General features: G+C 69.4%; 4 protein-coding genes across 39 annotated transcripts in view; 3 read left to right on the forward strand and 1 right to left on the reverse strand.

Moving 5' to 3' along the window:
- Nucleotides 1-4,510, reverse strand: part of PRPF6 (pre-mRNA processing factor 6) — a 41,883-nt gene extending 37,373 nt beyond the window's left edge. For both annotated transcript variants that reach the window (XM_070051571.1, XM_070051572.1), the window contains exon 1: nucleotides 4,170-4,510. In XM_070051571.1, coding sequence (XP_069907672.1) covers nucleotides 4,170-4,510 — 341 coding nt within the window. The remainder of the gene's footprint in view (nucleotides 1-4,169) is intronic.
- SAMD10 (sterile alpha motif domain containing 10) lies at nucleotides 1,024-5,121 on the forward strand. 4 transcript variants are annotated; one of them, XR_011379803.1, is made up of 7 exons: nucleotides 1,024-1,193; nucleotides 2,946-3,011; nucleotides 3,229-3,410; nucleotides 3,488-3,659; nucleotides 3,745-3,885; nucleotides 3,999-4,175; nucleotides 4,384-5,121. XR_011379803.1 is itself a non-coding variant. In XM_051829097.2 (6 exons), the coding sequence occupies exons 1-6, from the start codon at nucleotides 1,103-1,105 to the stop codon at nucleotides 4,019-4,021; spliced, it is 675 nt and encodes a 224-aa protein (XP_051685057.2). In that variant the 5' UTR covers nucleotides 1,024-1,102; the 3' UTR covers nucleotides 4,022-5,121. The 4 variants fall into 4 exon arrangements, 2 of the variants coding, with proteins under 2 accessions (XP_051685057.2, XP_051685058.2); XM_051829097.2 differs by having other exon boundaries at nucleotides 3,999-5,121; XR_011379804.1 differs by lacking the exon at nucleotides 2,946-3,011 and having other exon boundaries at nucleotides 1,027-1,193.
- Nucleotides 5,122-6,577: 1,456 nt separating this feature from the next.
- Nucleotides 6,578-13,946, forward strand: ZNF512B (zinc finger protein 512B). Of its 3 annotated transcripts, none has more exons than XM_051829069.2 (17): nucleotides 6,578-6,773; nucleotides 7,767-7,892; nucleotides 8,072-8,214; nucleotides 8,548-8,724; nucleotides 8,808-9,214; nucleotides 9,315-9,529; nucleotides 9,615-9,686; nucleotides 9,771-9,914; nucleotides 10,006-10,130; nucleotides 10,210-10,302; nucleotides 10,380-10,478; nucleotides 10,554-10,724; nucleotides 10,828-11,022; nucleotides 11,215-11,316; nucleotides 11,633-11,695; nucleotides 11,890-11,988; nucleotides 12,070-13,946. In XM_051829069.2, exons 2-17 carry the CDS (start codon nucleotides 7,769-7,771, stop codon nucleotides 12,334-12,336), a joined length of 2,496 nt encoding a protein of 831 aa, XP_051685029.2. In that variant the 5' UTR covers nucleotides 6,578-6,773; nucleotides 7,767-7,768; the 3' UTR covers nucleotides 12,337-13,946. The 3 variants fall into 3 exon arrangements, with proteins under 3 accessions (XP_051685029.2, XP_051685031.2, XP_051685030.2); XM_051829070.2 differs by having other exon boundaries at nucleotides 6,580-6,773; nucleotides 8,596-8,724; XM_051829071.2 differs by lacking the exon at nucleotides 8,548-8,724 and having other exon boundaries at nucleotides 6,579-6,773.
- Nucleotides 13,947-13,983: 37 nt separating this feature from the next.
- UCKL1 (uridine-cytidine kinase 1 like 1) lies at nucleotides 13,984-23,606 on the forward strand. Of its 30 annotated transcripts, none has more exons than XM_070051575.1 (16): nucleotides 14,183-16,174; nucleotides 16,634-16,719; nucleotides 18,403-18,650; nucleotides 18,742-18,848; nucleotides 18,928-19,098; nucleotides 19,171-19,242; nucleotides 19,588-19,777; nucleotides 20,379-20,440; nucleotides 21,840-21,859; nucleotides 22,320-22,418; nucleotides 22,488-22,581; nucleotides 22,661-22,723; nucleotides 22,806-22,928; nucleotides 23,018-23,125; nucleotides 23,192-23,348; nucleotides 23,428-23,606. In XM_070051575.1, exons 2-16 carry the CDS (start codon nucleotides 16,655-16,657, stop codon nucleotides 23,505-23,507), a joined length of 1,659 nt encoding a protein of 552 aa, XP_069907676.1. In that variant the 5' UTR covers nucleotides 14,183-16,174; nucleotides 16,634-16,654; the 3' UTR covers nucleotides 23,508-23,606. The 30 variants fall into 30 exon arrangements, with proteins under 30 accessions (XP_051685036.1, XP_051685037.1, XP_051685032.1 ...); XM_051829075.2 differs by having other exon boundaries at nucleotides 14,184-16,174; nucleotides 16,518-16,719; XM_070051578.1 differs by having other exon boundaries at nucleotides 14,184-16,174; nucleotides 16,518-16,719; nucleotides 18,460-18,650.
- Nucleotides 23,607-24,421: the final 815 nt, after the last annotated feature.

A 24,421-nucleotide genomic window follows, 5' to 3' on the forward strand; every position in this document is an offset into this window, starting at 1 on the left:
TCTCAGGACAGAAATGAGCGCGGCGGACGCGGGTGCCGTGCGGGGGGCCTGTCACTGGGCACGCACTCCTTTGTTTTTCTGAAAGGCGGAGTGACAGAGCTGCCAGGCGCGCCCCAAATGGCCACGAGGACCAGGGCTGCGCTGGGCTGAAGCCGGGAGCTGGGAGCTCCACCGGGTCTCCCTTGTGGATGCCAGAGGCCCCGCACTTGCGCCATCCTCTGCGGCCTCCCAAGTGCACTGGCAGGGAGCTGGATCGGAAGCGGGAGTAGCCAGGGCTGGAATCAGGCCGCCCCTGCCCACTGGGCCAGCCCGGAGCTCCACGCAGGCCTCACTCCCGGGGGCAGGGACCCCGTGACTCGAGGTCCCCACTGCCTCCCAGGACACGCAGGCCGGTGGAGGACCGGGTGCTGCACCTGCGATTCTGCAGCCCCCACAGGGCCCAGGCAAGGCAGAAAGCTCAGCCACTCGCAAGCCTCGTTTTCCTCACAGCTCAGGCCAAAGACCCCTGTGCCGGTCCCCAGCACCTCCAGCCAGGACCCTGGAGCAGGCGCCCCCGCTGCCCCACGGCCTCGGCCTCCTCGAGCCTCTCTCGCCCCTTGTGCGTTCTCGAGCCTGCACCTGCCAGCGCAGCTCCCCCACGGCTCGCGCTGGGACTGCAGGGCGAGGGGAGCTGCCTCCAGGCCAGCAGGAGTGGGGGATGGCAGGGGAGGGTCGCGCGGGCTTCTCTGGGAAGCAGGTGCCCATCTGAGGGAGAGGCCTAAGAAACCCGATTATATCAGCGGGGACGAGGGGGCCGGGGCCCCCTGCCTGGCCCCGGTCGGTCAAAGCCCCCGGAGAGGGCGACCCCGGCAGGTGCGCGGCGACTCGCGCCCCGAGAACACACACGCCAGGCACACGCGGCCCCGCGCGCGCCGCCCCACCTCGGAGCGCCTGGAGCGCGCTGCGCTCGGGCCGGCGGCAGGTGCCTCGCCGCGCAGACTCGCGGGCCGAACCGGCTCGGCGGGGCGGCCGGGCGGGGCGGGGCGGGGCGGCGCGCGCTCCCCGCCGGCCACACCGGCCGCCTGCGCGGCCAGGGGCGTGCGCGGGCGGCGCCGCGGGCCCCATGTTCGCCGAGCTGAGGGCCAACCGAAGCCCCCCGCGAGGCCGCGCCGCGGCTGTGCGCGCGGGCTTCGGGGAGCGCCGGGATGTGGACGGTGAGCGGGACGCGGGCGCGGGCGGGGGCCCCCTGGCCTGAGCGTGTCCCCACGGCCTCTGTGCTGCGCTGGGGGCGGCCGGCCTCCGCGGCGTGGGGTGGGCTGAGCCCGGCCGCGCCTGTCCCGCACCGGGGTCACCTTTCGGGAGGTACCCAGGCTGCAGCCCCGCTCCCCTGCCCCTCCCTCCTGGAACGGGACGTTGAGGCGGGGAGGGATCAACCCGCGCCGGGTGCCGGCAGGAAATGGGCGGGCCCCGCCGGCTCCGGGCAGATGCGGTTCCCGGGGCGCGGCGCCGAGCGCCCGGAGATCCTGGGAACCGGTCCCCGCCGCACCGGGCTCCCTCGGTGGCCGCAGTGGCCACACCCTTAAGTCTGGGCCTCTGAGGTTCCCAGGGTCGCCGGAGCCTTACGGGGTGCAAGACCGAGGGTTCCCCCATTGCTCAGCGCGAGACCAGGGCCAGCCCGGCCGCCGCAGGACCCGCCGGCTGTGTCGGGGGCGGGGCCCGGGGCGCCGCCTGTGCACCGCGACCTGACAGCAGCCGGGATCCCACCGGGATGGGAGAGGGTCCGCGGAGCCGCTGCCTGCCCCGGGGGTACCAGCACCGGGAAACAGGCTGAAGGAGCAGGGAGGAAGGGGCGTCACTGGGGTCTCTGGGCAATGGCTGCACCCCTGTGCTAAGCACCAGGTGCTGTCCTGGGCCCAGCTTGTGGTGCGGGAGGATTTGCCAGGGCAGGCCGTCAGGAGGGACATGGGGCAGGGCTGTGGACACAGTGTTTCGGGCCAGGGCGACTTCAGTGGGACCGTCTCCCTGCAAAGGCTGCCCAGCAGGCAGGGCCTGCCCTCTGCAAAGGCAGGTCCTGTGTGTGTGTGTGTGTGTGTGGGTCCCTTGTGTGTGCCCAGGTCCCATGTGTGTGCACAGGTCCCATGTGTGTGCACAGATCCCATATGTGTGTCTGCAGGTCCTGTGTGTGTGTGCGTCCTGTGTATGCACAGGTCCCATATGTGTGTCTGCAAGTCCTGTGTGTGTGCATGTGGGTCCCATGTGTGTGCCTGCAGGTCCCGTGTGTGTGCACACAGGTCCTGTGTGTGTGTGCACAGGTCCTGTGTGTGTGTGCATGTAGATCCAGTGTGTGTGTTTGCAGGTCCTATGTGTGTGCACAGGTCCCATATGCGTGCCTATAGGTCTCATGTGTGTGCACAGGTCCTGTGTGTGTGCCTGCAGGTCCCATGTATGTGTGCACAGGTCCCATGTGAGTGCCTGTAGGTCCAGTGTGTGTGCACAGGTCCTGTGTGTGTGCCTGCAGGTCCCATGTGTGTGTGCACAGGTCCCATACGTATGCACACACGCACACAGGTCCCATGTGAGTGCCTGTAGGTCCAGTGTGTGTGTGCATGGGTCCCATATGTGTGTTTGCAGGTCCTGTGTGTGTGCCCAGGTCCCATGTGAGTGCCTGTAGGTCCAGTGTGTGTGCACAGGTCCTTGTGTGTGTGCCCAGATCCCATGTATGTGAATGAAGATCCTGTGTGTGTGTGCACAGGTTCTGTTTATGTGCCCTGGTGCCATGTGTGTATGTGCAGGTCTCGTGTGTGTACATGCAAGTCTTGTGTGTGTGCACACTGATCCTGTGTGTATGTGTGTGTCCAGGTCCCGTGTGTGTGCTCTGGTCCCATGTGTATGTGTGCACAGGTACTATGTGTGTGTGTACACGGGTCTCGTGTGTGTGTGCACTAATCCTGTGTGTGTATGCCCAGGTCCCGTGTGTGCATATGCAGGTCCTGTGCTGCATGCGGGAGGCTCAGAGGCCAGCCCTAGGCAAGGTGTATAGCTCAAGGCTGCCCCTGCCGCCCCTGCCGCCCCTTGCCTGGCTCCCTGGAGTGTGGGTCCTCTGCAGGTAGGAGGCGTGGTGCCTCCAGTCTCTGGACTCCTGCCGGGGGGGGGGGGGCTTGGGGATGTGACTCCCCTCAGGGGTGGGGAGGAGACGGGCACGACAGGGGAGCTGCCTCTCAGGAGCCTGACCAGGGCCCCCGCACACAGCCACCGCCCACTTCAGCTTCTGCCGGACCGTCCTGGAGCACACGGTGTCCGCCGAGAGCATCCCCTGCCACCTGCCTCGAACGCCGGGCACCAGCCTCACGTGGCACGACCCCCGCAGCCAGAGGGCGTGCGGCAGCAGACCCATCAAGCTCCTGCAGCAGCCAGGCACAGAGGCCCCCCAGGTACCCCGCCGCCCGCCCCCGCCCCCCGCGCCCACTACGCCACCCTCACTGCGCCCACCACCCTCCTCTCCCTGCAGGGCCAGCTGTACTCGGACCACTACGGCCTGTACCACACCAGCCCCCCGCTGGGCGGCCTGACGCGGCCCGTGGTGCTGTGGACTCAGCAGGACGTGTGCAAGTGGCTCAAGAAGCACTGTCCCCACAACTACCTCGTCTATGTCGAGGCCTTCTCCCAACACGCCATCACCGGTACGCCGGCTGCTGCCCTCCCGCGCCCCTGGGTGAGTCCCGAGTGTCCCTGTGGGCCTCAGCTTGTCCGCCCCTCTCCCTGCAGGCCGGGCACTGCTGCGGCTGAATGCGGAGAAGCTGCAACGCATGGGGCTGGCGCAGGAGGCCCAGAGGCAGGAGGTGCTACAGCAGGTGCTGCACCTGCAGGTGCGCGAGGAGGGGCGGAGCCTGCAGCTGCTCAGCCAAGGTCTGTGGGAGAGGCTGGGGGCGGGGCTGGGAGGGGTCTCTGAAGGATCTCAGGAGACTGGCTGGAGGGGCCCGGGAAGGGTCCACCCCCATTCGCCCCCATCTACCCCGCAGCTTCCTTCGGAAACATGTCCTAGCTGCTGCTGAGGCTCAAACCCCAGACCAGCACTGTGACTGGAGCCCGTGGCCAGGGACGAAATGGTGCTGGCGGCTCAGCTCCCGGACCCTGTGGACGCCTGGGCAGCAGAGCCCAGTTCTGTGGACAGGCGGGACCAGGACGCTCACCTCCAGGTGCTTCTGGGTGGGCACTCCACGCCGCATCGGGGTTGGGCGCCCTTCCTCCTGGGACCAGAGCACGTGCTGCTGGCCGCGTGTGCAGCAGCTCTCTCGAGCCAGAGATGGCCAGGTGCCTGCAGCGTCACAGCACTGACCCGTCTGCCACCCAGCTGGGATGAACTCCTCAGCCCTCCTAGCTCGGTGCCCCTCCTGTCCCTGCCAGGGCCCGGCAGGCCCAACTCACGGCCCAGAGGAATGGTCATCAGAACCCAGCGGCTGGCTGCCACACCCAGCGCATGCTGAAGCTGGCTCCCTGCTCCGAGTCCGTGAGAACTGAGGCCAGGGGGCATCCACACCCGTGAAGACGAAGCCACCCAATGAGGTGACCTCACGCAGGGGCCTGGGCTCAGTGCTGCTCCTCAGCCGGTGCCTGGGGGACTATTGCGATCCAGCATCTTCTGCCCGGGTCAGTGGCACAGACATTTTCCGTTGTCACTCTCCCGGGAAGATCTGGATTCACAGGAGAGGCTGTCCCAAGGGCCTCGGCCCCACATCTGCCCACAGACGCCAGAGCATCCCCTCCCTGGGTGCAGGGCAGCCCTCTCCCACTCCCCCCCCCCCCGGGCTCTCTCAGGGACAGATGAGGCTGAGCCCAGCCCCTCTGTGTGCCCTGAGCCGGCCTTGGGTGCGAGGTTGGTCATCGCAGCCGCAGGTCCCGAGTGGCATTCGGAAAACTGGCCTGGCACCTCCGTCCTGTGCCATGACCCCCAGCTGCCCGTGTCCCTGTCCCCGACCACCCTGTGCTATAGGTCTTTCCCCAGGGAGCCCTTCCTGCCGCCACCCATCCTCCTGCCTCTGTCTTGCCCACCCCGTGCCCCTGTCTTGTCTTGTCTTGCGTTCACTTTTTTATACTCTGACAAAGAGAAGAAAAAAACAAACAAATAAACGTGGTTCTCAAGTGCCTGCTGCACTGGGTGTGGGGGGGGGGGGCGGCATGCCTGGCTGCCTGCAGGCCGCGCCACCAGGGGGCAGTGGAGCTGCGTTCTGAAGAGGCCTCCCCCAAGGCGGAGGCCACAGCCGGGGCGCCCCACGGGGGGTCCTGGGGCTGCTGTCCCGGGATGGGGCCTTTGCCTTCTCTGAGGCCAGAGGCCAACCCCAGTGGGGCCTCCAAGCCCCTTCGGGTTTCTGGTGCCTGCCTGTTGGCCCTGGCTCCCTCTCATCTCCCCAGGCAGGGACTCTGTGTGCAACCCTCCTCCAAAGAAGGCCTCCCCTGTAGGGTCGGGGCTCCAGCCTCCCACACAGGGCAGGGTCGGGACACAACACCCCAGCCTCACGGTATGGCCACCCAGGCACACGAGGGCACCGGGCCGTTCATTCGCCAGCCCTGGGCAGGCACTGGCAATGAAGTCTCGCCCCAGGGGACCCAGGCCAGCCCCTCCCCCGAGGTCCTGGTGAACCTGAGTTCTGCCCCCAGGCTGGGCAGGGGGTGCTGAAGCAGAGGGCCTGAGAGAGGGCTATGCACCTGTCTCTACCTCCCGCGCAGCAGTGTCCAACGGGGTGCAGAGGTCCATGAGCTTTCCTGGGGCGTCTGAAACTCAGCAGATGCAGCAGCACACACAGCAGAAGCCTGTGGACGCTGTGGCCCACACAGGGTCCACCCCAGGGTTCCTCTCTCCCAGCCCTGCAGGATGGCTGCGTCAGGGAGGGGGCAGGGCCTTGGGGCACCTGCAGGCCGCTGCCCACCACGCTCTGCCTCATCTATGCCCAAGCCTGAGGGGCCGGGCCCCTCGCCCCAGACCTGACACCAGCCACCGAGGAACACCCATCCCGGGGCTAAAAGAGGCAGGTCCAGTGGCCAGGGACCCCAGCCAAGCCCTGGTGCCCTGGCAGGGGCCAGCTGGTCTGCAGCCTGCTGGCCAGTGGGCCCGAGTGGGGGGGCGGGAGCGCCGTGGCCTTCCTGCTGCACCTGCCCTGGCTCCGTCCGTGCGTGCAGGACTCGGGGCAGCGCCCAAAGCCCCTCGCGGGCCTCAGTTCGCCCCCACGTTCCACAGGCAGCACAACTGGTCCCCGCCTGGGAGTCCCCACGGCGGAGGCGACGGAGCTCCGAGCCCTGGCGCGAGACGCGAGACGCGAGACCCCGGACCCCGGACCCCGGACCCCGGACCCCGGCTGCCGCCCCCTCCCCGGCGCCGCGCGTGGCAGGAATACCGCGAGAGTTCGCCCCCTCCCCCCCGCCGTAAAACTGTCAAAGGTGGGAGGGGCGGAGCGCGCATGTGCGCAGCGCGGCGTGCAGCCTGCGCCGCCCGGACCCCGCGCCCCGCGCCCCCGGCCCGGCCCGGCCCGGCCCCGGCCCTGCTGGGCGCCGCAGGTCAGCGCCGGCCGCCCCCGCCTCGCCCGGCGCGGCCGCCACCCCCGCCCCGCGCCCCGCGCCGTCCCCGCCGCCGCTGCCGCCGCGCCCGGACCCCGCGCGCGCCCCGCGCCCCGCGCCGGCGCCGTCTTCCCGCCTCCTCCTCTTCGGAAAAAGTCGCCATTTTGGTTCACTGCCTTCGCCCCCCCCGCGCCGCCAGCGGCCCTTCCGGGCCAGGCCGAGGCCCGCGCCCGCGCAGGTGACAGGTGGGTGGCGAGGCCGGGCCCGGCGCGCGAGCGCAGCCGCCCTCCCCGCAGGGTCCCCGCGGGGTCCCCGCGGCCCCGCCGGGCCGGCGCCCGGCCGTGGCCGCCCCTTGCCGTCCTGGCGCCGAGGCCCGGGCGGAGGGCGGGTCTCTGCCTCCCGCGCCAAGCCGGCCCCGGGCTTGGGGGGCACTGGGGGGCACGGCCGCATCGGCGCCGCTGTCCGCGGAGGGTCGTCAGGGACGCGAGGACCCGGGCCGGCGCTGTCTGCCTTCCGCGTGCCAAGTGGGGACTTGGGAGAACTTTCCTGGCGTGAGGACCCTCCCAACGCCCAGGCCCAGGCCGCCGGCACCCCTGGGCCCTGAGCAGCGGCTATCCTGCCTTGGGGCCTCGGCCTTCGCTGACCTTAGCAGCCCCCTCCCCTCCTGTCCCGCCCGACTTAGGTAGACGCTGTTAGGGGAGGGGTCCGCTCTTCACCCAGCCCTGCGCCTGCTCCAGGGTGACCCCGTGGAGGAATGGCAGGGCCGGGACAGGAAAGCCTCTTGCTAGTGGCCGCGAGGGGAGGTCAGCTGGTGGTAGCCCAGGTCTGGCTGGAGACCATGTTGCCCTGGGTGCTGCCAGAGGGGGTGTGAGTGTCCAGGGACCCTCTCAGCTTCCTTGGTTGCCTTCCGCCTGTGCCTGGGCTGCTGGCGGGGCGGGTGGGTGTTTCCTGGGTCTGGGGGCCCCGTGGGTGCTGGGCAGGGCAGCCGAAGGCATGGTCGGCCCCCAGCCTCCTCCTCCCTTTTGCGCACCCTGGCCAGCTGGGGACGAGGGTGACCCTGGACGCCTGTGGCAGGTACGGGAGAGGGGGAGGCTGTCAGAGCTGGCGAGGGTCTTGGGACAGGACTGGGTCCTGCTGCACAGAGGGTGCCTCCTGGTCCCCCTGCCACACGCTTCCTTCCTTGGCCAGGCCTGGGGCGCAGCGGGCCTCATGGCACGTCTGCCTGCTGTCCCTTGCAGAGATGACCGATCCCTTCTGTGTCGGAAGCAGCCGCCGGCTCCAGGGCCCCGGCAGGAGTGGGCCGGGGAAGGAAGGCGGCAGGAAGGAGGTCCGGCTGCCCGTGCTGCACGACGCGCCGAAGCTGGGTGAGGGTCACGGCCACCAGAAGGGCCCCTGCCCTCGGGTGGGAGCTGTGTTCACGTGGGTCCTTGTCCAGGGCTGGCCACAGCCTTCGCCCCAGTGCCTTGCTGCTGTGGGTGCGAGGCCCCCGAGGCGCCAGACACGGCTGCGCGGTGCCCTAGCCTGCGTGTGCCCTGTGCTGCAGGGATGCCGGTAGCTCGCGGTGGACAGACGGTGCCTGGCCAGGCCCCACTCTGCTTTGACCCCGGAAGTCCAGCCAGCGACAGGACGGAAGGGAAGAAAAAGGGGCGGCCGAAAGCTGAGAACCAGGCCCTCCGAGACATCCCTGTGAGCTCCCTGAGGCCCAGACTGGGCGTGTGCCCTGCCCATGGAGGCCCCTGCCCCAGGGTGTGGCCAGCCCCTCGCGCACACACACACACACACACACACGCGTCATGAGGTCCCAGTAGCCCTCAGAGTGGGCCTGGTCATGGCCACTGCTTGGGGTGCTGAATTCTCCCTGTGGTTGGTGTGCCCCCAAGTCCTATAGGCCCCCTGTGTCCTGTAGGCAGGGCCCCCGTGTCCTGTAGGCCTGGCCCCCCGTGTCCTGTAGGCCTGGGCAGGGCCCCTCGTGTCCTGTAGGCCCGGGCAGGGCTCTGAGCCCAAGTCTTGGGTTGGCAGAGGCCTGGGCCGTGGAGGGTCGGCAGCCTGACCTCTCCCCACACCCAGCTCTCCCTGATGAACCAGTGGAAAGATGAATTCAAGGCACACTCCAGGGTGAAGTGCCCAAACTCGGGGTGCTGGCTGGAGTTCCCCAGCATCTACGGGCTCAAGTACCATTACCAGCGGTGCCAGGGGGTAAGGGCCCCTGGGTTGGGAAGAGGTGGCCTGGGATGTGTGTGGGCCCTGGGCCCCGTCCCACACCTGCCCTCCCTGCCCAGGGCGCCGTCTCAGACAGGCTGGCGTTCCCTTGCCCCTTCTGTGAAGCCGCGTTCACGTCCAAGACCCAGCTGGAGAAGCACCGGATTTGGAACCACATGGACCGACCCCTGCCTGCCCCCAAGCCTGGGCCGGTCAGCCGTCCGGTTACCATCAGCCGGCCCATTGGGGTCAGCAGGCCCGTCACGGTCAGCAGGCCCGTGCCTGTTGGCAAACCTGTGCCAGTCGCCAGGCCTGTGCCAGTCGGCAAGCCCATCACGGTCAGCAGGCCCCTGCCGGTCAGCAGGCCCGTCGTGGTCAGCAAGCCAGTGACCGTCAGCAGACACACACCGCCCTGCAAGATGGCGCTGCTGACCCAGTCTGAGAACCAAGCGCCTCGCGCCAGTGGGCGGAGCAGCGGTAAGAGAAGGTACGGGCTCTCCGTGGGTGGGGCGCTCCTCGGCCGCAGCCTGGGGGGACGAGGCCCACCCTGCAGGTCCTCCTGGCCCTCAGCTCGCTGTGCCCCGCAGGGCTGCCGATGGCCTGGACGCCTGCCCCATCCCACCCAAGCAGGCGAAGCCTGAGAACGGGCAGTGCGGCCCGTCCAGCACGGGCCAGAGCGCCACCTTCCAGCTGCCAGCCGAGCCGGGCGGCAGCTCCCTGCCACCGGGAGGCAGGCCCTTGGGAAACAAGGAGGCGCTGAGGATGGCCCAGCAGGAGGAGGACCCGGAGCGCACAAAGCACAGTGAGAGAGAGCCCCAGGGGCGCGTCTGGGCGGGGCCTCAGCCAGGGGCAGTTTGACCAGAATCTCCACCCCCTCCCCGAGTCAGGAAGGAAGCAGAAGACGCCCAAGAAGTTCACGGGGGAGCAGCCGTCCATCTCGGGGACCTTCGGGCTCAAAGGTGAGACCCCAGCCAGCCAGGCCCCTCGGGCACGCGCTGGGCCCTCAGCAACACACCCCCACGCCCCTGTTGCTGTGCCCGTAGGCCTGGCCAAAGCCGAGGACAAGGCCCGCACTCACCGCTCCAAGAAGCAGGAGGGAGGCCCCGAGGACCCGCGGAGGAAGGTGCCCACCCCTCCCACCGCAGTCAGCAAGGAGGCTCCGGCCCCTGTGGCCCACTCAGCCCCAGGTGGGGTCTCTGGCGGGCTGGGGGGTGGGGGCACACCGTGTGGCCTTGGATTCCCTACCTGGAGTCCCTGAGTGCCCGGCCCTGCCTCTAGGTGGCGCTGAGGAGCAGTGGCAGCGCGCCATCCACGAGCGGGGGGCCGTAGTCTGCCCCACCTGCGGCGTGGTCGCCCGGAAGACCCTGGCAGGGCTCAAGCGGCACATGGAGGTGTGCCAGAAGGTGAGGGCCACGTGCTCAGGGGTGGGGTGGGGGTGGGGCCCCGTGGGGCCAGGCTGCTCACCCCTCCCCCCCCCCGCAGCTACAGGATGCGCTCAAGTGCCAGCACTGCCACAAGCAGTTCAAGTCCAAGGCAGGCCTCAACTACCACAGCATGGCCGAGCACAGCGCCAAGGTACCACCCCGCAGTCCCCAGTCCCGGGGCCGGGCCGGGCCCAGGGCCGACGGCTCTGAGGCTGGCCCTGTCCTCAGCCCTCCGACGCCGACGCCTCTGAGGGGGGTGAGCAGGAGGAACGGGAGCGGCTGCGCAAGGTGCTGAAGCAGATGGGGCGGCTGCGCTGCCCCCGAGAGGTCAGTGTGCCCCAGTGGTCAGCCCGGGGCACGGGGCTGCCCGGGCGCCCAGCTGATGTCTGCCCCCAACCCCAGGGCTGTGGGGCCGCCTTCTCCAGCCTCATGGGCTACCAGTACCACCAGCGGCGCTGTGGGAAGCCGCCCTGCGAGGTGGACAGCCCCTCCTTCCCCTGCGCCCACTGTGGCAAGACCTACCGCTCCAAGGCTGGCCACGACTACCACGTGCGCTCGGAGCACGCGGCCCCGGTGAGTGGCCCTCACGTGCCCCCGGCAGCCTGCACTTCATGCTGACCCTGACTCTGACCCCTGTCTTTCGCTGTCCTGCCCCATGGCTCACCTGGCGCTGCAGCCCCCCGAAGAGCCCACGGACAAGCCCTCTGAGGCCGAGGACCTGCTGGGTGTGGAACGGACCCCGAGCGGCCGCATCCGCCGCACCTCGGCCCAGGTGGCAGTGTTCCACCTGCAGGAGATCGCAGAGGACGAGCTGGCCCGAGACTGGACCAAGCGGCGCATGAAAGATGACCTGGTTCCCGAGACAGCACGGGTGAGTGAGCCGCTGGCCGCAGGCTCCAACCCCTGCCTCCGCGGATGAGCCGCTGGCCTGGTGCCGTGCGCTGGGACCCCTGTCCCCGCGGATGAGCCGCTGGCCTGGTGCTGTGGCTCTCATGACCCCTGAGAGTCTTCGGAGACTGTGCCTGTGGTAAGGGCGTGGCTCACCTGGCCCCCGACTTCACAGCTCAACTACACGCGCCCGGGCCTGCCCACGCTGAACCCACAGCTGCTGGAGGCGTGGAAGAGCCAAGTGAAGGAGCAAGGCCACGTCAGCTGCCCCAATGATGTGAGCGGGGCGGCCGGCAGGGGGCGTGGGGAGGCCGAGGGGGGTGCTGAGCCCGGGGTGACCGTCTGGGTAGGAACAGAGGCCAAGACCTGCCAGGAGGGGCCTGTCCTTAGCCACCAATCCACCCCGACCACGGGCCCCTGCAGGGTGCTCAGATGGAGACCCCTGTGGGCAGAGGAGGCCGGGACCTCCCACCCTGTGCCCAGCCTGCTCTCCGCCCAGAGCTCACAGGGTCCAGAAGCCCCTGCACTTGCCCTAGAGAGGCCCCGGGCTCCCCTGGCCTGAGGCCCTCCCCCACGCTGCCTCCTGCCCGCAGTGCTGCGAAGCCATCTACTCCAGCGTGTCCGGCCTCAAGGCCCACCTCGCCAGCTGCGGCAAGGTCAGTGTTGGGGCTCCCTGTGGCCACTCCCAGCTTGGGCCCACCGGGGAGCCCGGTGCAGGAGCTGGACGGCCAGGCCTGAGGGCTGGCAGCTCCTCCCTCCCGGCCCCTCCCAGCATGCACTGCCACCACTCCCCTCTGGCTGCCCCCCTTCCGTGGGGGAGGGCTGGGGACTGCACGCAGGTGTGTTGCAGGGGGACCACCTGGTGGGGAAGTACCACTGCCTGCTGTGTCCCAAGGAGTTCAGCAGCGAGAGCGGCGTCAAGTACCACATCCTCAAGACGCACGCGGAGGTGCGAGGGCAGCAGCTGGGCTGGACACCCTGGGGGCGCCTGCTCCCGGCGCCGGCCTTCACCCCTTCCTCCTCCCCCCAGAACTGGTTCCGGACCTCTGCCGATGCGCCACCCAGACACAGGAGCCAGGACCCCGAGGTGCCGAAGAAGGAGAAGAAGAAGAGTAGGGGAGGCGGGAAGAAGCGAGGCCGCAAGCCCAAGGCCCCGCCCCCAGAGGCCCCGCCCCCAGAGGAGTCCGCACCCAGGCCGCCCCCACGCGGGGACGACTGGCTCCCAGGGGCCAGAGACAAGGGGGCCCGGGGCTCCACTGGCCGTAAGGTGGGGGCTGGCACGCCACCTGAGAAGTGAGCTGGGGGCGGGGCCTGGCCTCACACTGGCCACTGGGCCCTGTGGTCCAGGCAGGGGCACCAGGGGCAGCCTGGCCTCCAGTTCCATATCCACCCATCCGTGCGTCCAGTGGGGTGCCCAGCCGCCCTCTCCTCCCTGAAGGGATCCCTTCCTGGGCTGGGCCTCCCAGGGAGTGCTGGGGGCAGCCACGTACGCGTAGCAGCCTGGATGGCCAGCCCTGGGGATGCTCTGGTGCCCGTGGGTCGTCTGCTCCCGTGGGCCTTGTTGGGTCCCCAGCCTGGCTTTGAGGCTCAGGTGTCCCTGCTGAGCTGACCGTGGCTCTGGGCGGTGAGCGCCTGAGCAGCCCCTGCTGCCACCCACACTGGAACTGCACCCCCAGCTACCTCCCAGCACAGACCCGCTGCCGCTGCCCGCCCGGCCCCTCCCTTCTGGTGTCTACCTCTCCAGGCCCTGCCCTGCTGTGCTCCTGGCCTCCACGGGGGCTGCTGCTTCCCTCAGGGTGCAGGAGCCAGGATCCCAGCCCCCACCCTGCAGGCTTTGGGGGCTCCTGGGTAGATGGGTCCCACCTGAGGAGCGGCTGCCGTGGGGGGCATCTCCCACGGCCCCTCCCCCTGCCTGCCCGCACTGCCCCTTTTGAGTCTGACCCGCCAGTGAGGGCCGGGGCTCGGCCCCGGGGCTCTGTCCACTGCCTTGGAGGAGGGCTGGGGTCAGGCAGGGCCTGAGGAGTGCCTGGAGGAAGTGGCCACGCGCGCCTCCGGGGAGGACACTCAGAGGGTGGGTGCGGAGGGAGGCCCCGGTGCAGGGGAGCGGGCGGGTGGCCGAGGACACGGCCTGGACGGCGGGAATCGCGGTGTTTGCCTGTGTGCGTGTCTCTGGGTGTAGTGGGCGCCAGTCTTGTTGCTGTGACAAGTAACAACCTTTTTTAAAATTCTGTTTTTTATACAAAAACTCAACAACAATTTGACATTTTGGTGCTAAGGGTTCGCTGGTGCCCACGGGCTGGGGCTGGGCCCCGGGCCCCTGTGTGGGCCTGGGGGTGGGGTCCCCGTGTGCGGGTCTCTGTTTCTCCTGCAGCTCGGCCTGTCGCGCTGGGGAGTGGGTGTAGAGACACGGACCCTCCGCCCCCCACACACCTTGGTGTGGACAGAGGTGGTGTCTTCCGGCACAGCTGGAGCTTGGGGGCAGGGCGGCTCCCCCCTGTGCGCTGCGGGTGGGGTCGGGTCGGGTGGAGCAAGGCAGCTTAGGGAGTGGGGTCCAGGGTGGGAGGGGTGTGGCCGCTTCACCGGCCTCTCAGGTAGTTGGCGCTGGGTGGGGGCAGCTCCCGGGACACCCCCAAGCCCGCAGGAGGTCCCTGCTGTGGGGAGGGGTCCTGGGAACCTAGACGTTCAGCACTTTAACCCTTCGTTGTCTTTAAGGCGTGGGGGCTGCTGCCGGAGTGGCTGCCCTCCAGCCGGGGCGGGGCGCGCGAGGACCCGCGCCCGGAGGCTGCCGGCCGGGCCCCGCAGATCTACCTCTGGCTCCGCGCGCCGAGAGGACGCCGTCCGGGCCCTGCGGGGGCGGCGCAGCTGTGTTCCGAGAGCGACTGTATCCAATAAACGTTTATCGATTTTTCCCAGGGTTTTCCTGCGGCCGGCGGGGGGCGGGCCTTCCGGCGGCGCGCGCGTCCCCGGCCCGCGCGCGGCCTTGTGGGGCTCGTAGTCCGCGCCGGCGGCGGAGAGGCTGCGCGCATGGCTGCGCCCCCGGCCCCCGCGGACGCCCCCGCGCCGCCGCCGCGCGCCCGGGACGCCGAGGACAGCGAGGGCCGGTAGGCGCCGGGGTCCGTGCCGCTGGGGGTGCCGGCCGGGGCCGGGGCCGGGGTCGGGGTCCTGGCCGTGTCCGCCTCCCCACGCCGCTCGTCGCTGCCTGTGCACCGCGGCCGCCCCGACCCTCGCTCCTGCGAGGGGCGGGCGGGGCCCGGTGGGCGCTGTCGGTGCGCCTCGAGCTGAAGGCGGGTCTGTCCCGAGCGGGCGAGGCCTCCCCGAGTTTCTTTGGGTTTGTGCGGCTCGGGGTGGGCCCGGGCCAAGAGACCGGCGGCCGGAGGGGAGCCCAGGGGCACGCGGGAAGCCGGCCCCGCTTGCCCCGGCGTGCACGGCTTTGGGGCCTCCCCGGCGCCGCTGTCTCTTCCGGGTCTGCGTGGCGCCCACGCAGGCGCCTCCTCCCTGGACAGGGGCCGGTGCGCCCAGACGCGTTCGGGGGGGCCGCCCGGATGGGAGCTGCGCCGTCCTTGACTGAAACCGAGTGGGGGACAGGGCTGGAGGAGCTCCCTGTGGCCATCAGGTCCTGCCCCGGGGCCTCGTGTCCCCTCCGTGTCCTCCGCCCGGCCTGGTGGCCTCTGTCGGCTCCTTGAGCTCATGACCCCGAACCCTGGCTGGGAGTGGTGTCCACTCTGCTGCTCCCGGAAGTGGCTGCTCCCGTTCGCATCTGCCTGTCCCTGGCTTTGTGCTGGGCGGTGGCCAGCGTGGGTGTCAGCAGCGACTCCTGACTGCGGATGTGGGCAGTGGACGGAGGCTGGCGAGTGACTGCTCAGGGCAACAGGAAGGAGCGGGCAGCTGGGGAGGCTTCCAGGGTGGCGGGAAGAGCCAGTGGGGCTGCAGTGCCTGTCCAGGATCACTGGGGACCCAGAAAGGCACCTGTGACGGCTCCTCCCTCCCTGTGGCCTCGTTTTATTCAAAAATGTCCCTTCAACTGACCACGGACAACCCCCTGCGCCGGGGACAGTGACCCCCAGTGTGACTGGTCAGCTCTGACCACAGCTGCGAGGGCCTGGACATGTGCTACTCCACCCCCAAGTTCCAGATGTGGGGGCCCCAAGGTCAGGCTTGGAGGGTGGGGAGGGGCAGTGTGGCTCCTGGTCTCTAGGTCCTGGGAGGCCCCTGCCCTGGCGGCCCCCCCCCCCCCCCCCCGGCGCGCCTACAGCACACGTGCTGCTGTCTCTGAGGAGGAAGCAGGCTCCGGTGCTAGCCACACCCCGCCGTGCCCACGCCATGGCCAGGTGGAACAGCCAGGAGTGGGTGAGGCAGGGGGCACCCCAGCCCTGACACCTCAGGTGTGAGGATTCCTGGGCCACCCTGATGGTGAGCCAGAACCTGGGGTGTGGGAGTGTTCATAGGAGAGGTTGAAGAACAGTGGGCAGACACAAGCCCCCTCCCTGCTGCAGGCAGTGGAGGCTGAGGGACCCTTCGTGTGGGGTGCTGAGCCTGGGACAGGGCCTGGCTCTTCTGTTGGCTGCTGCATACCTGGGCTCATGTCCCACCCCCGTCCCCCCCATGCTTCCCTTCGAACCCTGTGGGTCCTTGCCAGTTGGGGCACCTCGGCATGTGCCAGGCTGAACCTCCAGGATCCCCCGTGACCTGGGCCTGGAATTCCAGCTCCAACCCCCTGGCCCCTGGCCCCAGGCCCCAGACACCTCAGAGCACCTGGGGACTCGGGGGTGGCTGGGACTTCCCCTCTGCACCCCCGTCCTGGGAGTGGGGGAGGGGCAGGCAACACCACCCACCAGACCGCCCCCCAGGAGGCCTGCAGCGTCCTCTACTGACCTTTTTCTGGCCCCCTGTTCTGCTCTGCTGAGGGCGGGCGATCTCTTCCCCGTGTGGCCGCGTCCCCTGCTGACTGGGGAGCAGCTGGTGGCCACCGGGACCTGCTGGAGCCTCCCTGGGGTGGGGGTGGGGCAGGCCCTGATGCCCGAGGGTAGAGTTTCAGATTTGTTTGTGCCTGTAGGAGGCACCTTGGGACGGGGTGGGGCGTTCGCCCGGCTCTGACATTCAGGTAACCTGGCCAACAAGCGGCTCCAGCTGCCCAGGTAGGCCAGGGGACTGGAGCTTCTTCCAGGGAATTCTGGGAGGCATGTCCAGCCTGGTGGTCCTTGGCAGGCCCTGGGCAGGGGACGGTGTCAGCCTGTGCGCGGGGTGGCTGGGGGGGCAGCTGAGGCTTGTCCAGGCCGTGCCAGGCAAAATCCGTGCTATTAATATCAGGCGCGCACGAGCCCCAGCCGGGTGATCCTCTTAGGCCCCCGGCTTTGGCCCTGAGGCTGGCGGCGAGTCCTGTCTGGTGGGGACCCCTGGGGCCCCCAGCTGCTGTGCTCCGACCTGTGCAGCAGCAGCCTCTGCCAGCCACCTGGCCTTGCACCTGCTCTGCTGCCGTAGGAGTGGTTGTGCCCATGGAGGGCAGGTTCATGCGGCCAGAGCTCCCGGGCTGTCCTGGGGGGCTGCTGTGGGTCTGAGAGGTCTGCGCACTCACACCTGGGAGCACCCACCTCCAGGACACGCCTGCATCCTCAGCCATGAGCAGCCCCCCAACTTACCCTGGCATCAGGATCTCGGGGTGCTGGGCCCTTGGAGAAGGCAGGTGAGTCCCGGCAGTGAGACCTGCTGCCGAGGCGGCGGCTGCAGTGGCCTGGCTGCTCCCTGGCTGCTCCCTGGCTGCTGGGTGCCGTGCCCAGCGGTAGACAGCAGGAAGCAGGCTGCGGGGGCCCCAGCCATGGGTTTTGTGGGGCTGTCCACCAAGGCTGTGTCTCGGGGCTGCGGGGACTCCCACCCCTCTGGGCCAGGCTAGTTCTTGTCCTTGTGGCCAAGAGCACCCTTATCCCTCTGTGGGGGTGCCTCTCATGAGAAGTGGGAGAGGGCGGTGGAGCTGGGCTGGTGTAGACCGGGCCCCTGGTGAGTCCAGGGAGAGGCGGTTTCTGGCAAAGTCACCCCTGGCCTGCTCAGGACAGGCTGTCAGGAACCCAAGCCTCAAGGGGCACCTGTGGCGATGGTGGCAGCCAGCAGGGCCAGGGAGAATGACCGGTGGGGGGACCCAGGGCTCCCAGGGAAGAAGACCTGTACGGGTGAGCGTTGGAGGAGCAGGCACAGTGCCAGCCCCGGGCCTGCACCGTCCAGCTCTGCGTGTGGGGTGGGGTGGGTGTTTGCTGGGATCGAGGGCACAGCCACGGTGGGGCATGGAGTGACAGCCCCTGTGCTGTGCCCTCCCGGTCCACACACTGGCTTAGCTGGCCGACAGCCTGCGGGGAGGGGCAGCCCCCTGGGTGGGCCTCAGGCACCTCTGTCCACTGTTGCTGGAGCTGCCTGTGTTTGCTGAGCCCCCCCTGCCTTCTTGGGGGAGTAACAGGCTGCTCCTGGGGTCACCCCACCCCAGGGCCCTGTCCACCACGTGCCGGGGGATGGCAGTGCTGCTGGCACCTGTCTGCCCCCACCTCCACGCCCGGTGGCATGGCGCTGTCCCCAGAGTCCCCTCACCCGGTCCTCTGGATCCGGCCGTCTGGATCCCACTCCAGAGCTGTAGAGGTGAGGCAGGTGGTGGCCGACCGTCCCCCAGCACAGGTGTCAGCTCTCCGTTCGCCATCTCCCAGGAGCCCTTGCCTTCCCATGGGCCGAGAGAATGCGGCCTGTGGGCCTCTAGCCCATGATGGTGGACAAGTGGGGCTGCTGTGGGAGCTGCAGCCAGTGCCCTGGCTCTGAGCCACTCCACACATGGCCAGGCCAGGAGCCGCGTGCAGTGTCGCTCAGAGGAGCCGGCCTCCCTGAAGCCGTGCCCTGGCCCCTTGGGGAACTTGGGGTCCGAGCGTCAGCTCCGTCCGTCCCAGTGCAGCTTCAGCTTGCTGGCAGCGCCTTCCTCCCCAACACTGGGGGACGCTGCGGGTGCTCATCTCAGGGTCCCCAGTGCCCTCCGGCACCCTGACAGAAGTCAGGCCAGTGCCACCCTGTTCAGTGCCCTCCTGTCCCCACAGTCTGTGGATCAGGTCCCTCCCCTTGTCACCTGTGTGCATGGCCTGGCCTGACCCTGCCTCTGCCCACCCACTGTCCGCCCACCTCCTGGGCTGCCCAAGAGAGTGCCTGGGGTGGGGGGCACGGGGAGACGCATAGCCTGCAGTGAGACCTTGCCTGTCTGGAATTTGAGTGGGGACAGGGCCCTGCCCCCTCCCTCGTCACTGCTGGCCCCGCTGTGTGGACAGTGAGCCCCAGGGGCCCAGTGGGCTGGTCTCGGGTGAGTGCCCTGGGCTAGCCTGGGGCTGTGCTTGCCTGCCCACAGGGGACTGGTCATGCTGGCCGGCAGTGGGGGCCCAAGCCAAGCATACCCCATCCACAGCAGCAATGCCGAGTCCCTGGACAGACTCCTGCCGCCCGTGGGCGCCGGCCGCTCGCCCCGGAAGCGCACCACCAGCCAGTGCAAGTCGGAACCGCCGCTGCTACGCACGAGCAAGAGAACCATCTACACGGCCGGGCGGCCTCCCTGGTACAACGAGCACGGCACGCAGTCCAAGGAAGCCTTCGCCATCGGTGAGCCGGGGGGCGTGTCCACTGCCCTGTGCGGCCCCGCCCCCTCCAGCCTCCTGCTCACGGGGCGGGGGCGTGTCCCCACCTGCGGCAGGCCTGGGGGGCGGTAGCGCCTCCGGGAAGACCACTGTGGCCAGGATGATCATCGAGGCCCTGGACGTGCCCTGGGTGGTCCTGCTGTCCATGGATTCCTTCTACAAGGTGAGGCCCGACCCTGGGTGCCGGCGGCAGGGCAGGCGCCAGGCTGCAGGGCCGCCGCGGGACCGCCCGTGCCCCACAGGTGCTGACCCAGCAGCAGCAGGAGCAGGCCGCACGCAACAACTTCAACTTCGACCACCCCGACGCCTTCGACTTCGACCTCATCGTGTCCACCCTCAAGAAGCTGAAGCAGGGCAAGAGCGTTAAAGTGCCCATCTACGACTTCACCACGCACAGCCGCAAAAAGGACTGGGTAGGCTCGGGGCCGGCAGCGAGGGCCTGGGGCTCGCGCAGGGCGCCGGCAACTCCCTGGCTTCCTCCGCAGAAAACGCTGTACGGCGCCAACGTCATCATCTTCGAGGGCATCATGGCCTTTGCCGACAAGTCGCTGCTCGAGGTGAGGCCCCGCCCCTGCCTGCACCTGTGGGGGCCGCGCGTCACCCGGCCCCAGGAACGCCAGGTGGGCTGTGGTCAGTTCCAGGGGCGTGTGGCCATGACTGGCCTGACGCCCGCATGGCCCCTCCAGGAGTGGGGCCAGACCCCAGATTCCCCAGCCCCCCCAGCCCCAGGTCGCAGGTTTGTAGGTCCCCTGCCAAGGTCGTGAGCCACTGCCCAGCTCATTCGGGCCCCTGCCAGAGCCGGCCCGCGTCCCGGCCTTTCCCCCCACGCAGGGCGCCCTCCGCAGACCTGGCTGGCCCTGCTGGTGACAGGGCTGCGCCCCGGGCCGGCCGTCCCCTCCCAGCTCCTGGACATGAAGATCTTCGTGGACACCGACTCGGACATCCGCCTGGTGCGGCGGCTGCGCCGTGACATCAGCGAGCGGGGGCGGGACATCGAGGGCGTCATCAAGCAGTACAACAAGTTCGTGAAGCCCGCATTCGACCAGTACATCCAGCCCACCATGCGCCTGGCCGACATCGTGGTGCCCAGAGGCGAGCAAGGGCCATGGGGGCGGGGAGGGCGGGCCCACTGCCCAGCCGCCCCTGGGACCACCCCTGATTCCACCTCATGGCGCCCTGTCCCACCAGTCACACTCTGCTGTCTGACCATGCCCGCCCCAGCCACGCCCCAGCCTGCCATCTGTGGCCACGCCCACCAACCACGCCCCCAGCCCCATCTGACCACACCCACCCATGAGCCCTCCCCACCCTCCAAGTCCGACCACGACCACTCCTGAGCCTGCCTCGCCTCTGCCTGGCCACGCCCACTCCTGAGCACGCCCCACCCCACCCGTCTGATCTGACCGCACCCCTCCTGCGCCTGCCCCCCCCGCCCCATCTGACCGCACCCCTCCTGCGCCTGCCCCGCCCCCACCCCACCCCGTCTGACAGCACCCCTTCCCGCCCCGCCCCTGTCTGACAGCACCCCTCCTGCGCCTGCCCCCCCGCCCCATCTGACCGCACCCCCTCCTGCGCCTGCCCCGCCCCCACCCCACCCCGTCTGACCGCACCCCCTCCCACCCCGCCCCTGTCTGACCGCACCCCTCCTGCGCCTGCTCCCTCTGCCCCGTCTGACCGCACCCCTCCTGCCCAGGCAGCGGGAATGCAGTGGCCATCGACCTGATCGTGCAGCACGTGCACAGTCAGCTGGAGGAGGTGAGCGCCTGCTCCGGGCCGCAGTCGCCCCAGCCCCTCTGCTGCTCTGCTGCCACCGTCCACAGCGGCCTGCTCGCCCTGCCCCACGCATCCACTGTCCCCCCGTGGTGCCGATCCTGGAGCGTCCCGGGGCTGCTGTCCTAGCTTGGTCACCTGACCTGGCACCAGCCCTGCTTGGTGGGGTGGGGGCTCAACCCCCAGAGGCACCTGGCCTGAGGCTGTCCTCAGCCAAGAGGCCTGCTGACCAGGACCCCACAGGGGGCAGCGGCTCCTCTTAGTGGGCTGCCCAGGCTGCAGCCCCGGGGGTCCTGGCTTTGCCCAGCCCGGAGCTGTGGATCCTGGCCCAGGCGGTCCCAGGTGAGCGGCCCTGAGAAGCCGACCACCTCCCGTGGCAGGCGGCTTCTCCAGGGGCCGCAGCACATCCTTCCTGGGTGGAGGTGGCCGGCTACCCGCCCTGGGCACTGACGCCTCACCCGTTCCCTTGTGTCTCCCCGTGCTGCCGCCACAGCGTGAACTCAGCGTCAGGTAAGACCTCCACAGCCGTCTGCACAGCTGGAGGCATTTCCAACCGCCACACGGAGCTCCCAGCCTGGGCTGTCACTCAGCCGGCGCTGGGCAGGGTGCAGTGTCCCTAGAAGCAGAGGGGTGGTGGGCTCAGCACCCCCACCCCCGCCCGCTGCTGCTCCCCTTGCTGGCGGGCGAGGGCACCGAGGCCCAGAGCGGCTGGGTGACCTCCCTGTGGTCACGCCGAAGCAGTTGTGCTGGGCAGAAGCTGCCGGTCACTCCTCGTCTACTTGGGGTGACCGTGGGTTCCAGCCACAGAGAGGACAGCTGGCCTGAGCCAGCACGGCCAGGCCCTGGGGGCAGCGACCAATGGCACATCCCCTGCCACCGGGCAGCCGAGCCTCGTGCTCCGTCCTGCCTGGCACCTCAGGAGGAGCGGGACTGTTGGGACAGGATGCCCGCAAGCAGGTGGGCAGCGGCCAGACCTGCCCAGCCCCGCACCTGGGCGCCCTGCCCAGCTCCCTGTGCACTGGAAATGCCTCCAGGCCGCCGCCCAGCCCGCTTCCTGGCCTGCATGTGCCTGCTCACCCCACCCAGACCGGGGCACCTGCGGGTCTTGTCACCTCCGTTCCTCTCGAAGCCTTTGTTCTGAGAAACCGTCTCCAGGTTTCGAACTTGAGAAAACGCCATTTTCTGGTCAGCGAGGAAGTGGTGGCCATGCCCCCCTCCCCGGCCGGCTCCAGCTCCAGGAATTGCTTCGGTGGGCAGGGGCCGGTGGGCGCCCCGCCTCCCCAGGCACGTCCGCAGCCAGTGTGCCCCGCTGAGTGACCTTCTCTCTGTTCTCTCCTGGCCGTAAACCCGCTGCCCCCTGAACGCACCCTCACCTGGCGAGCAGAGGAAGCTCCGTTGGGATCTGTGAGCAGAGCGCTCTGGTTGTGCCTGCCGTGTGCCCCCCGCACCTGCCCCGCACCTGCCCCGCACCTGCCCCTGCCTCGCCCCTCCTCCTCCCCAGGTGGAGCAGTAGGCAGCGCGGAGCCAGCTGTGTGCCCCTCTCCCGAGAGGGACCACAACCCCTGCCTGGACAGGGCTGGGCCCCAGGGAGAGGCTGGGGGCCCAGACCCATGGGCACCTGTGAGCCCACGCCGCACCCCCGCTATCTGCCCCCTCTGCTTCTCCCCAGCCCAGGGTGGCACGCTGCACAGCCCAGCCTCCGGGCCCGCAGCTCTGCGTCCTGCCTGCTCCTGCACCCTTGCCTGGCAGCTGGTGGGGGCCTCTCCCGCCCCCTCCCACCATGTCAGCTGCAGGGAAGCAGCCCCAGATAGGGGCTCTGGTGGGCGACACCCACCTTGAGCGTCCCCGATGGGCTGTGTTCCAGGGCTGCGCTGGCCTCCGCGCACCAGTGCCACCCCCTGCCCCGGACGCTGAGTGTCCTCGAGAGCTCGCCACAGGTGCGAGGCATGCACACCATCATCAGGTGAGCGCCCACCTGCGGGCGGCGGGCGGCCCCCACGGCCCGACCCCATGGCTAAGCCTGTGCCCGCAGGGACCGGGAGACCAGCCGCGACGAGTTCATCTTCTACTCCAAGAGGCTGATGCGGCTGCTCATCGAACACGCGCTCTCCTTCCTGCCCTTCCAGGTGCGTGGGCAGCGGGGCGGGCGGGGGGCGAGGGGGGTGCAGCCCGGGCTGACGGAAGCCCCCACCCCGTCCTACGCAGGACTGTGTGGTGCGGACCCCTCAGGGGCAGGACTATGCGGGCAAGTGCTACGCAGGGAAGCAGGTAGGCTGTGCCGGGCGGCCGGGGCACCTGAGGCGGGGGCGGGCCGGGGGGCGGGCCGGCTCAGCCCCCTCATGCTCCCCAGATCACGGGCGTGTCCATCCTGCGGGCGGGCGAGACCATGGAGCCTGCGCTGCGAGCCGTGTGTAAGGACGTGCGCATCGGCACCATCCTCATCCAGACCAACCCGCTCACGGGGGAGCCCGAGGTGCGGGGCCCGAGGGGGGGGGCGGGGGACGGGGGGCAGCCCTGAGGGGGCCGGGCCCTGCTGGGGCACTGACCCCTCGCTGCCCGCAGCTCCACTACCTGCGGCTGCCCAAGGACATCAGTGACGACCACGTGATCCTGATGGACTGCACAGTGTCCACCGGGGCGGCAGCCATGATGGCAGTGCGCGTGCTCCTGGTGAGTGGGCCCTGGGGGGGTGGCGGCTCCCGCAGGGCTGGGCCTCACCTGCTCTGTGCCGGGCAGGACCACGACGTGCCCGAGGACAAGATCTTCCTGCTGTCGCTGCTGATGGCGGAGATGGGCGTGCACTCCGTGGCCTACGCCTTCCCCCGCGTCAGGATCATCACCACCGCCGTGGACAAGCGCGTCAATGACCTGTTCCGCATCATCCCAGGCATCGGTGAGGCCCGGCGGGGCGCTGAGCGGGCTGCCCTCGGCAGGGGGCGGGGCCCCTCCTCACCTCCTGCCTCTGTCTGCAGGGAACTTTGGCGACCGCTACTTTGGGACGGACGCAGCCCCTGATGGCAGTGACGAGGAGGAGGCGGCCTCCGTGGGCTGAGCTGCCTCCCGCCCAGGGCCCGGGATGTGTTAGCTTCCTGTAACTTCGAGATGTTGCGAAACGGTGTATTCTGTGCAATCAGTAAAGCTTCAGAACGGAGACGTGTGACTGGCTGCTTGGGGTGCGGGAATAGAGCCCTGGCTGGGACAAGGCCAGCAGGGGGAGAGGCCTGAGAGCCTGCCCGTGCCCAGCCCAACCTGGCTCCAGGCCTGCACCAAGGTGAGGGCACGGCTGGGGCCCCTGGAGCTACACAGCTCAGTGGTGCTGGGCCTGGGCCTCGGGAGGGGACAAGACTGCCCAGGGCTCTGGGTCTGAACAAGAAGCCACTGCTGACCCATCTGTCCTCCCTACATTTCGTACATCAACGGACCTGGCCAGTGGGTGACAGCTTGGAGGACGTCCAGGTGGGGGGCAGCCCCACCATGTGGGACCAGGCGTCTGTCCAGTCCTGCCTGGGTGAGGCGTCCACACAAACAGGGCCAGCACACACGTGGGCCACAGACAGGCGCCCGGTCTCCATCCTCTCAGTCCAGCTCAGCTCAGCCTCTCCCCACCCCCACACATACACCCAAGGCCTTGTCATGGAAAAGCTCGTCACCGGGCAGAGGCCAGACAAGGTGACAGGCAGCTAAAGGCGGGAGGCTCGTCCCAGGAGTGGCCGGCACCAGGGACGCCAGGGCAGGCTGGAGCACCCCAGCGGTCAGCAGAGGCCTCCTGCCCACCCTGGTGAGTACCCCCTTCTCCCGCACTACATCTGTGTCCCAAGCTGGGCCCTGGGCACCACGAGGCTGTTGCTTCCAGACAGGTCATTCCTCCCAGGCGCTGCCCCGCCCCAAATCCAGCTGGCTCCCGCGAACCAGTCAGGACTGGCCAGGCCCTAAGGGGAGGAGGGGTCAGGAGCCCAAGAGGCCTGG

The sequence above is a fragment of the Oryctolagus cuniculus genome, chromosome 11, assembly GCF_964237555.1.
Source record: "Oryctolagus cuniculus chromosome 11, mOryCun1.1, whole genome shotgun sequence".
In the NCBI taxonomy this organism is placed as follows: Eukaryota; Metazoa; Chordata; class Mammalia; order Lagomorpha; family Leporidae; genus Oryctolagus; species Oryctolagus cuniculus.

Coding starts and splice junctions, on each gene's coding strand:
- UCKL1 (XM_051829072.2), top strand. CDS start 14,064: ATGGCTGCGCCCCCGGCCCCCGCGGACGCCCCCGCGCCGCCGCCGCGC. Junction 18,651..18,741: donor CAAGGAAGCCTTCGCCATCG/GTGAGCCGGGGG, acceptor CACCTGCGGCAG/GCCTGGGGGGCGGTAGCGCC. Junction 18,849..18,927: donor CCATGGATTCCTTCTACAAG/GTGAGGCCCGAC, acceptor CGTGCCCCACAG/GTGCTGACCCAGCAGCAGCA.
- SAMD10 (XM_051829097.2), top strand. CDS start 1,103: ATGTTCGCCGAGCTGAGGGCCAACCGAAGCCCCCCGCGAGGCCGCGCC. Junction 3,411..3,487: donor CAGGCACAGAGGCCCCCCAG/GTACCCCGCCGC, acceptor CTCTCCCTGCAG/GGCCAGCTGTACTCGGACCA. Junction 3,886..3,998: donor CCTGCAGCTGCTCAGCCAAG/GTCTGTGGGAGA, acceptor TCTACCCCGCAG/CTTCCTTCGGAAACATGTCC.
- ZNF512B (XM_051829069.2), top strand. CDS start 7,769: ATGACCGATCCCTTCTGTGTCGGAAGCAGCCGCCGGCTCCAGGGCCCC. Junction 9,687..9,770: donor GGGGACCTTCGGGCTCAAAG/GTGAGACCCCAG, acceptor CTGTGCCCGTAG/GCCTGGCCAAAGCCGAGGAC. Junction 10,725..10,827: donor GCTCGGAGCACGCGGCCCCG/GTGAGTGGCCCT, acceptor CTGGCGCTGCAG/CCCCCCGAAGAGCCCACGGA.